The 11,254-nt window shown below is 44.2% G+C and overlaps 1 protein-coding gene across 1 annotated transcript in view; it reads right to left on the reverse strand.

Annotated features, from left to right (window-relative positions):
- Nucleotides 1-429, reverse strand: part of LOC124716676 (hapless 2-like) — a 61,616-nt gene extending 61,187 nt beyond the window's left edge. The window contains exon 1 of the mRNA XM_047243214.1: nt 322-429. Within this exon, the coding sequence (XP_047099170.1) occupies nt 322-429 (108 nt within the window). The remainder of the gene's footprint in view (nt 1-321) is intronic.
- Between the last annotated feature and the right edge of the window lie 10,825 nt (nt 430-11,254).

The raw sequence follows: 11,254 nt of genomic DNA on the forward strand, positions 1-11,254 counted from the left end.
CCCGCCTGCCTTCGTGCTCCCGGGACCGCCTTCCTTGACATCTAGTGTTCAGTTACATACGGGTGGTGTTGGTCACGAGGTGCGAGATGCAAGGCGTCAGTACAGACGTGGAAGAGCGATCACGGAAGGTGGCTTTGGTTGGCGGCGCCTGTAAAGCCGCAGTCCCAGCGCAACAGGGCGACGCGGCTAGTTGCGTGTCTCTGTGTCCGCCCCCGCCTCTGCCTAGGGAGTGTATTAGGGCGTGTGTGTGTGTGTGTGTGTGTGTGTGTGTGTGTGTGTGGGTGTGTGCGTGCGTGGGCGGAGGCAGGAGTCGCGACGCGCCAGCCACGCCGCCGGGTATCGACCGCGGACCCTCCGCGCCCCGGGCGCCGCTGCTCCACCGTCTTCCCACGGCGCGCTGCAAAACTCCCACACCCACCACACTCCCATATCGTGAGGTCCTTCTATACTCTACATTTCGAGCTCAATTCATTCGCACAAACGTACGTTTCCCATACAGGAAACGTATTCGCAATAGCGAGTGTGAACGACCATCGCCTCTATTATTGGAATGACGACAGTGAATCCTAACTCCCATATGTTTTCATCCATGTGTCACAAGCTGCTCTGCTACGTTAGTACACTGAAGCGCCAAAGAAAAAGGTATAGTAATGCGTATTCAAATACTTCTTCAGTCCTGAGACTGGTTTGATGCAGCTCTCCATGCTACTCTATCCTGTGCAAGCCTCTTCATCTCCCAGTACCTACTGCAGCCTACATCCTTCTGAATCTGCTTAGTGTATTCATCTCTACGATTTTTATCCTCCACGCTGCCCTCCAATACTAAATTGGTGATCCCTTGATGCCTCAGAACATGTCCTACCAATCGATCCCTTCTTCTAATCAAGTTGTGCCACAAACTCCTCTTCTCCCCAATTCTATTCAATACCTCCTCATTAGTTATGTGATCTATCCATCTAATGTTCAGCATTCTTCTGTAGCACCACATTTCGAAAGCTTCTATTCTCTTCTTGTCCAAACTATTTATCGTCCATGTTTCACTTCCATACATGGCTACACTCCATATAAATACTTTCAGAAACGACTTCCTGAGACATAAATCTATACACGATGTTAACAAATTTATCTTCTTCAGAAACGCTTTCCTTGCCATTGCCAGTCTACATTTTATATCCTCTCTACTTCGACCATCATCAGTTATTTTGCTCCCCAAATAGCAGAACTCCTTTACTACTTTAAGTGTCTCATTTCCAAATCTAATTCCCTCAGCGCTACCCTATTGAATTCGACTACATTCCATTATCCTCGTTTTGTTGATGTTCATCTTATACCTTCCTTTCAAGAAACTGTCCATTCCGTTCAACTGCTCTTCCAAGTCCTTTGCTGTCTCTGACAGAATTACAATGTCATCGGCAAACCTCAAAGTTTTTATTTCTTCTCCACGGATTTTAATACCTACTCCGAATTTTTCTTTTATTTCCTTTACTGCTTGCTCAGTATAGCATCGGGAAGAGGCTACAACCCTGTGTCACTCCCTTCCCAACCGTTGCTTCCCTTTCATTTCCCTCGACTCTTATAACTGCCATCTGCTTTCTGTACAATACAGAGATATGCAAACAGACAGAACATGCGCTGCGGTCGGCAACGCGTATATTAGCCAAAGAGCGTCTGGCGCAGTTGTTAATCGGTTACTGCTGCTACAATGATACGTTATCAACATTTAAGTGAACGTTATAGTCGGCGTACGAGCGATGAAACACATCATCTCCGAGGTAGCGATGAAGTGGGGATTTTCCCGTACAACTATTTCATGAGTGTATCATTAATATCAGGAATCAGGAATCCGGTGAAACATCAAGTCCCCGACATCGCTGCGGCCTGAAAAAGATGCTGCAATACCGGGACTAACGACGACTGAATAGAATCGTTCAGCGCGACAGAAGTCCGCAAATTGCTGCAGATGTAAATGCTGGGCCATCAACAAGTGTCAGCGTGCGAACGATTCAACGAAACATCATTGATATGGACTTTCGGAGCCGAAGGCCCACTCTTATACCCTTGAAGACTGCACCACACAAAGCTATTCGCCTCGCCTGAGCCCGTCAACACCGACGTTAGACTGGTGATGATTGGAAACATGTTGCCTGGTCAGACGAGTCTCGTTTCAAATTCTTGAGCGCATGGACGTGTACTGGTGTGTAGACAGCCTCATGAATCCGTGGACCCTGCATCTCAACAGGGGACTGTTCAAGATGGTGTGCAGTTGGAGTGATATGGGACTCCTGATAAGTCTATATACGACTCTGACAGGTGACACGTACGTAGGCATCCTGTCTGATCATTTGCATCCATTCATGTCCGTTGTGCATTACGACGGACTTGGGCAAATCCAGTAAGACAATGCGACTCGCCAAACTTTCATTGTTGTTACAGACTGGCTCCAGAAACGCCCTTTTGAGTTTAAACACTTCCTGTGGCCATCAGGCTCTCCAGACGTGCATATTATTGATCATATCTGGGATGACTTGCAACGTGCTGTTCAGAGGAGATCTCCACCCTTCGTACTCTTACGGCTTTATGGACATCCCTGCAGGATTCGTCGTGTCAGTTCCCTCCAGCACTACTTCAGATATTAGTCGAGTCCATGCCACGTGGTGCTGCGGCACTTCTGGGTGCTCGCGGGGACCCTATACTGGCGAAAAGGAAGGACAATAAATGTTGATTACGCGTGGTCCTAGGTGATCCACCCGCGAAAAGAAGAAGAAAGAAACAAAATATGATATATACTTCCATAACGACGTCGAATACAATTAATTACTCAACTTCGCTCACGAATGCTCCATATGTATTATAATATCCACGCATAACTTATTTTAATGAAAAAAAACGGAAGTGAACTTATATTGCAAAAAGAGTCTCTTGTGGAACTACAAAATACGACACTACACAACAGTAATTAAACCTGAAGCTCTCCACCCATCTGAGACACTAAACCTTCAACACAGAACACTAAAACAACAGATCAATAAAATGAATAATAAGTGTAGTTTGTGAAGTACACGCTGCAATACCTTTATGTGAGCCTTAGTAATACAACAATTAAACCAATATTTCCATAATTACTTTTGACACGTGTATTATTTCAGTCTGCAAACTCCAAACATTTGACATAAATTTCCTTGAACTGATCAGGGCACGTCCATTCATCACACCTAACACATGACTTCCTGGTTGATTTGTTCCCTGCTTTTCCACACTCGTAACGCTTTCCCCTTTTCCTCTTGTGGCATGTTTACAGTCTCCTCTATTCCACGCAGTGGGAGTCCACGCCTCCTGATTTCTTTAGGTACCTGTGGTGCTCGTCATCTCCTTTCTATTTGGAGCTTTGTAAGTTCCCGTGCGGTACTCGTCAGTACTTTATCGTCATTTTTGCTGAATTAATCTCTGAAAAATAAGTAACTTACCTATCGAAATAAAAACGGTTATGGTAACACTAGTGGTCGTGTGGCTGACAGTTGTCAACCAGAGCAAACGATATTGATAAATTTATTTTTACACTCCCTAAGAATAGCCACGTTGAAAAAAGACAACGGTGAAATACTGAGCTTTAATGTGGAATTAGAAGCTGTACGGGCAACAATATCAGAAAAAGAAGAACGTTGAGTGACATGTGTCACCCGCGCGGTTACTCAAGGCTTCCTCTACCGTCTGTTTCATTAAATTCATTGAAAATGAATGCAAGAATATTAGGTTAATGTCAAAAGGCAAAAATAATTGTTGCAATAATGTGATCCGTAATTGGTGGTAATATAACAAGAATAGCGACAATGCAGGTAAATGAACAGAGTGTAAATGTGCATTTGAATTTTATAACTACGTTTTACCACGATCTTTTGCAATGTTTTATAGCACTTGTAGGATATGTAGCTTAATTTCCATAATAGTAATGTATCACAGGAGAGCGCATTAATCTGTATCATCAATGAGGTAACATCTGCTGCTATATCAACAATGCCAGAGAATACGGGTCAGCATCATTCCTGTCTATTGTGTGAACTGGCACGCTCTTAGTGTAATGTCAGAATCTCTCTGTAGCGCGCTCCTTTGAAGGTTTCCAGGAATTATTGCAACAACTCGCCTTTTTTTTTATTCTTCAATTTGCATTTTCCATTACTGCCTTGGAATCGCTTTGAGAGTCATCATCAGACGATAATTATTTATTACAAGTTTGCAGGTTTATGGTATTCGTGTAGAGAGAGTTATTGGTGTTGTTGGTTTGTTCTTGCACGTTTTCCAGTGACGTAAATAAGTTTGGTTTACTTACGTAAAGCACGAAGATGTTGTTTCCTGTGGGGAAGTTTGTGACGTGCTGTAAAATTAACGTCACTGGAAGATATACGTTAAGATTTCCGGAATAATGAATGCGCCACGAACAAACCAACAGCTACTAATAACTCTACCGAACCTCCACAATACTGCAAACATGAAATAAATATGTACCATCTGATGATGAAACGCTAGACGATTCTATGCCGGTAAAGAAAAATAAAAAAAGAAGAATAAAACAAAGGTGACTGGTTGCACTTATTTCTGAATTCTTTATTCATCACAATCGCGGTGTTCCACATCCCTAATGGATAAAAGTTTTATTCATAGGAAAATTGCTTTGCTGCTAAGCACTTGTTTAGCGGGTCATGATACGTGTGTTGAAAAAAAGTATTAATAAAAAATATTAATAAAAGTAACCTCTTGCTGTGTGGCAGTGCTCCTGTTGTTAATGAGCCGATGAGACCCCAGAATTCAAGTTGCAGATACTACAAATTATGTTGCTGTAGCAGCGCTACGTGTTTAGAAGCAGAAAGGGGTGTCACACACTATTGTTCACGCATCTGACATTCGCCTCCCATCTCTGATCAGATATTCCGTCAGCGCGTGTTCTCGATTAAACAACAGTGTGGCACAAAGCGCAGAAAGTCTGGAATTTTTCTCTCTGCACACGAAAAAATGTATTTCAAAGCTCATACATCAGATTTGAGAAAGTGAAATTCGTTTTGATTAGTGCATGAAATACCGCTCCATTCCGGTGCATCCAGAGGACGGACTATTGCACAGACGCGGTATTCAATCGGCGCCGCGACCCGTGTTGGCAGCTGGACGCCGACGCGTGCCCCGAATGATTAAAAAACGTGGCGCGCCAGCTTGAGAGAGGAGCGCGCGACCGCGGACAGAGCGCCACGGACGAATGGCGTGCAGACAATAATGAGAGCAGCCGCTGACCAGCGCAGACTTGGCGACCGTGCCAGGAGGCGCGGTATTGAAACAGGGGCGCGCCGGAGTAATCCGGCAGACAGAAATTACTCCCGCCCGAGGCGGCGCCTGATTGCGAAGCCCGGGGCCGACGGCTGTGCGCGGCCTGCACGCCTCCTGCTGTCGCCAATATATTTCTACAGTCCCCTCGCAATGAAACAGAAGCCCCTTTAATACGACTTGTGGCGCCCATTACAGTTTCGACGTAAATTTATGTAATATTTGGTAAAAATGTCTGACCGGTACGAAAATACCACTCATTAGGAATTACGCCTACACAGTGGGTTCTTGGCCGAATTTTTACAGCCAAACGAAGACTGGAAAGTGAGTGGGTGGGGTAGCAAATTGACCAGCGCGAGGTCTAACTTTACAAACAAATCCATAATTGCATTAAAGTAGTCATCGTAATTAGGAGAAACTTAGTCATTTGAGGGAAATTTAGTTCATTAAGTAAAGCAATTTCGGCTGAAAAAATACGGAATTTGTCGTCGGACATCAGACTCCTGGCCTTGTGACATGGAACATTATCTTGTTGAAAAATGCCACTGCCATCAGGACACATGGTAGTCATGGATGTACAAGGTCTGCAGTCAGTGTACGGTACTCCTCGGCCATCGTGGTGCCTTGCACTAGCTCCATTGGACCTATCGATGCCCCCGTGAATATTCCCCTGAACATAACGGAACCGTCTTCGTCTCGGAAATAGCTGTGAAGGAGCTGGTCCCCTGGAAGACAATAGATTTACGCCCTCCGATCGGCTTGATGACGAAGATATCGGGATTCATCAGACCATGCAACGCTCTGGTTCAAATGGCTCTGAGCACTATGGGACTTAACACCTGACGTCATCAGTCCCCTAGAACTTAGAGCTACTTAAACCTAACTAACCTAAGGACATCACACACATCCCTGCCCGAGGCAGCATTCGAACCTGCAACCGTAGCGGTCGCGCGGGTACAGACTGTAGCGCCTAGAACCGCTCGGCCACTACGGCCGGCCTGTGACGTTCGGCTTTGCGTTACGCAAAAAGTGAGCACTACACTCCATGTATTGTGGTATTCGCTGGTGATCGGGGCTCAGTTCCAAGCGAGACTCATCACTGAAGACAATTCTGCTCCAGCCCATGAGATACCAGGTCGAAGACGGCGGCGGGGTCTGTCGGGCGCTATACGGCTAGACAACTAGGAGTGGTGGCCTGGTATGCCATTTTTATTCAACAGCAGGACGCCTTCTTTTGTCATCCGCGACACCCTTTGCGCACGACGGTATATGGACGATATTCTACGCCGTTTTGAGGCCCTACATGCTAAGCCATCCCGGAATTACATTTCAGCAAGATAATGCCCGCCCATACACGGCGAGAGCTTCTACTGCTTGTTTTCGGGTTGCTTTGGCCAGCAAAGTCGCCGGATTTCTCCCCAATAAACTGACAACGTGTGGAGCATTATGGGCAGGGTCGTCCAAGCAGCTCACGATTTTGACGATCTGACGCGCCAGTTGGTCAGAATGTGGTACAGTATCCCTCAGGACGACATCCAACAACACTGCCAGGCCGTATAAGTGCTTACATAAGGATCAGAGGTGGACCGACGCGTTATTGACTTGTGAAATTTCCAAAGTTTTTTCTCTTGAATAAAGGATCCAATTGTTCTAAAATTGAAATGATTTGTTGGTCTGTACAGGCACGTCACATCTACCTATTACCGTTTAATTCGGTCAGTTCCTCCGTGGTGCTTTTTTTTTGTCTTAAACAGTATTTAGGCATCGAAGAAAAACTGTAAAAACAAATGTTCCAGGCGGACATTTCAAGTAATCTGCATTGTAACACATGTCTGTGCGCACCCATATTTATTATACGTTTGTAAGTGTGACCTAATGTTTATTCTAGTGCAACTCAACAGTAAACGAAGGTAATATATGTTTTGGCGATAGCATGATAGCCGCGTAGCGATGAATTGTGTTATTCTGAAAGCGGTAACAGTACTTTTCGTAACGTGAAACTAATTTGTGCCTATACGTATGTACGATATTGCAGTACCTGTGTTACTCTGATGCATGTCCAAAGCAACTTTGCATGATAATCAGAATAACACAGGCACTGCAATATCGTATTTCTCTGCCGATACCGGGCAAGCTACTTTCCAGTACAACGTCTGACCTGTACGGTAGTGTACATAATGGATGTCCGATTGTAGGTCGTAGACGACATATGGAAGTTTGGGTCTGACTGGGAGACGTGCACCGATACCCAAATGATAAAGGCGACCGCACGCGATAAGCGGCAAAGCCGGGTTCGAGTCCGGTCCGGCACGAATGTTCATTGTCGTCATTCCATTCTACAGCTGATGGTTGTCCTCATTCGCAATTGCGAATTCATTTAATGTATACAGTTTGTGCCTTGTCGGCGCTCTACACCATCAACAGTTTTTTTCAAGTGGCTCAAATGGTTCAAATGGTTCTGAGCACTATGGGACTTAACTTCTGATGTCATCAGTCGCCCAGAACAGAAGTACGTAAACCTAAGGACATCACAGACATCCATGCCCGAGGCAGGATTCGAACCTGCGACCGTAGCGGTCGCGCGGTTCCACACTGTAGCGCCTAGAACCGCTCGGCCACTACTTTTTACACTTAGTGATTCGACAACGTCTATGGCTACTAGAGTGCTGCAACGCTCCATGTTTGACCGGTCACTGCTCGCCTGTTGACGGGGATACCGAGCCGCCCGTGTCCGCCCCCACACGACTCGACTCGGCCACGTACTCGCCCCATGTCTGATGTCCGGATTCCGGACACGCGGGTAACCGAGCATGGCCGCTCACCGCTGACGTCTCACCTCGCCTCGCCCCGGCTCGCGCTGCACTGTACTATACGAATCCAACGCCTCTCTCTCTCTCTCTCTCTCTCTCTCTCTCTCTTTTAATACAAAAGTAACATTTCCAAGACCGGGTACGTGACACAGCTAAATACGTAGAGTACTTTCTTTTATAATATTTACTCCCGTCTTCCTAACGTCCGGGAATTTTGTTGTAAATAAAACATTGATCACAAGAGACCAATCTGTGTTAATGTAATGTGTTGTAAGCGTCAAATAGTGCACCTGATTATGCGAATCAGTCCACATATCAACTGTCGCAGCACATGTTTTATTAATAACTTCTGCAATAACAGAAGGCATTATGCTGTTTCGTATTACATCAGCTTGTTCTTTGACATGTCTACTTATAGTAGAGGGATGTGGCATGACATCTGCCACGTTAACTTCTCCATAATGTGCACCTACATGTATTAATACTTGGCCTAGTTCTCTGAAACCTTCACCGCAAACAGCATTAAAAAGTCTCATGTCTTTCGCACACACTGCAACACACTTTGCTGTAATACTGTTTTTTATTACTGCCTGTATCCATGAAGGAGCTATATCTTTGTGAGGTTTCTTGCAACTGTGTTTCTTTAAATGGGTGGTTCCCGATTGGAAACACAATAATGTGGAGCAGTTTATGCACGATACGTACCCAGCAGACGCACTGTTTTCGTCTACAACCAACAAAAATGTGCTCCATACTTGGCTTTTTAGACCTTCCCGTTTCTTCAATGTGTAAACATTGGTTTCAATCTTACGTGTTACTGCACTGGCTTCCTCGCGGTGCATGATTACAGAGAGAGAGACACACTACAAATGAGAAGCCCGCACTAGCTGCAGTGTCACACGGATAATGACACGTGTAATGTGTTTGAAGTTACGTGCTACGTATTCGGTCACGGCTTCTACGCTCGGTCGCTAGAACTAGTGCGGGCAGCCTATCCAGTTAGGGTGTGCTCGCCCCATCCCGTATTTTGTGCTCGCTTACTCGGTCATGCAGGACTCTAGTGGCTACATCTCGTATTATTCGCGAGATTCTTGAGACGCCACACTTGGGTCTCGACGCATGTTGACTGCCAGGTGAGGATCCTGCCGCTTGCTGAAGTATTCAACGAGCTTCGTCGGCGTCCTCGTCTTCACTGAGACTTCTCTCGCCCGAAAGAAAATGAGAAGGAGAGGCGACAGTAATCGGACAAGCCGATAATTAAATTTCGCCAAGTTGACTGGCCGAGCGTTTATAAGGAGAATTTATCCTCGCCCGCCGGCGTCCGCGGAGTGAGGCAGTTATCTAGTTTCACGGTCCAGGTAGCCGTCAGCCCTCCCCCGTCCCAAACCAGACGTGAGCTCTCTAATTGCAGTGGCTTATCGGCCCTCTTTGTGCTCTATGGAACTTTTTGTGCAGAAATCAGTCGGAAAATGTGCTGCTTCATCTTCATCAAATTTTTTTTCCTCATTTCTCCTCCCCCTCCCCCCCTCTATGCTGCCACCGTTCCCTGTTCTGATTTTTTTTTTTTATTATTCTCATGGTCGCTGTGTTATCGATGTGTTCGCCTTAATCGTTGTTTTCACTTATAAAGGGAGGTCCCAGGGATGGGATCGATTTTTTCGAAACTATATATACGATTGTGTAGGTGAGGATCCCAGGTATCACACACTACAGCCATCCACCGTGTGCTGGGCCATTGTTTGCGAGTAATCGACGAAAAAAGAATTTCATTATCTCGCGTTATGCTCTACGGCTTTCACATAGGTACCGTGCACATACTACTGGCTTAATTTAATGATTAAGGAGCATTTCCAAAATGTAGAAGGTTGTAGTTTCGAATCTCCTCAGGTGCTTTGGAATTTTTAATTTTTATTGAAATTATTTTTATTCATTTAATTGGTTTTAGTGTAATTTTTATTTTTCTGCCCCTTACTCACATCATTTTAACCATCGTACTAACTTGCTCTCACTTTTTTCTTCCTTTCATTTTTCTTTCGATTGGAATTTCGATTATCTCATTTTAATTATTAAAATATATTAAGTAGTATCTAATTTCTTCCGTTTTATCGTCCCGTATTGTCGTTCATGTTGCTGCATTCATTACTGTCCCTCGTTTTTTTAAAATTTCAAAAATGGTTCAAATGGCTCTGAGCACTATGGGACTTAACTGCTGAGGTCATCAGTCCCCTAGAACTTAGAACTACTTAAACATAACTAACCTAAGGACATCACACACACCCATGCCCGAGGCAGGATTCGAACCTGCGACCGTAGCGGCAGCGCGGTTCCAGACTGTAGCGCCTATAACCGCTCGGCCACACCGGCCGGCTTTTAAAATTTCCTTTTACTTATAATCTCCTATTTCATTTAAATCTTCATCTGCATTATTTTGTACATAGTACAACAAGAATTTATGTTTTAAATGTTTGCATGCAGCTCATCATCCGCACGAATGTGCATCGTGTAACGAAAAATACGTTTTTGACACCATTGCAGAGTCAATAAATATAGCTTGTTTTGTCTTTTGTTTATGACCGGTAGATTGACATTTTCAAATGTTTAAATATTATCACAGATAAACAAAAATAATTAATTTCACATATACATACATCCCAAACGGAAAACAATGGAAGGAAGAGAAATGAGAGCAAATTATAAATTTAAAGCGATGATTAAAATACGTGACAAAAAAGAAAAATTACGTGATAAATAAAAAATTACATTTAAAAAAATTAGTTAAATAAAAATAATGATTAAAATCACTTCAACAACGATTAAGAAAATAAAAAAATTCGAAGTACCTGAGGAGATTAGAACCCACAGCCTTCTGCATATTAGGAATGTACCTTACTCTTTGCACAACACGCCACTAGACTGTGCAAATTTCCCATTTTTAAAGCTGTAGAGCAGGGGTAGTTAACCTTTCTTAACTACCGGCCTCTTTTCTCTGTTAGTAGTAAAATTTTCTTATCGACCGCTAGTTCCGTGGTAATGGTAATTTATAAAGTGGGAAGGTAACTCCACTTTCATAAAATTTATAAATCAAAGTTACAGCAAGTTAAAGAAATAACAGTAATAATTATTTACTAGACACGCTA

The sequence above is a fragment of the Schistocerca piceifrons genome, chromosome 9 (genome assembly GCF_021461385.2).
Source record: "Schistocerca piceifrons isolate TAMUIC-IGC-003096 chromosome 9, iqSchPice1.1, whole genome shotgun sequence".
Lineage (NCBI taxonomy): Eukaryota > Metazoa > Arthropoda > Insecta > Orthoptera > Acrididae > Schistocerca > Schistocerca piceifrons.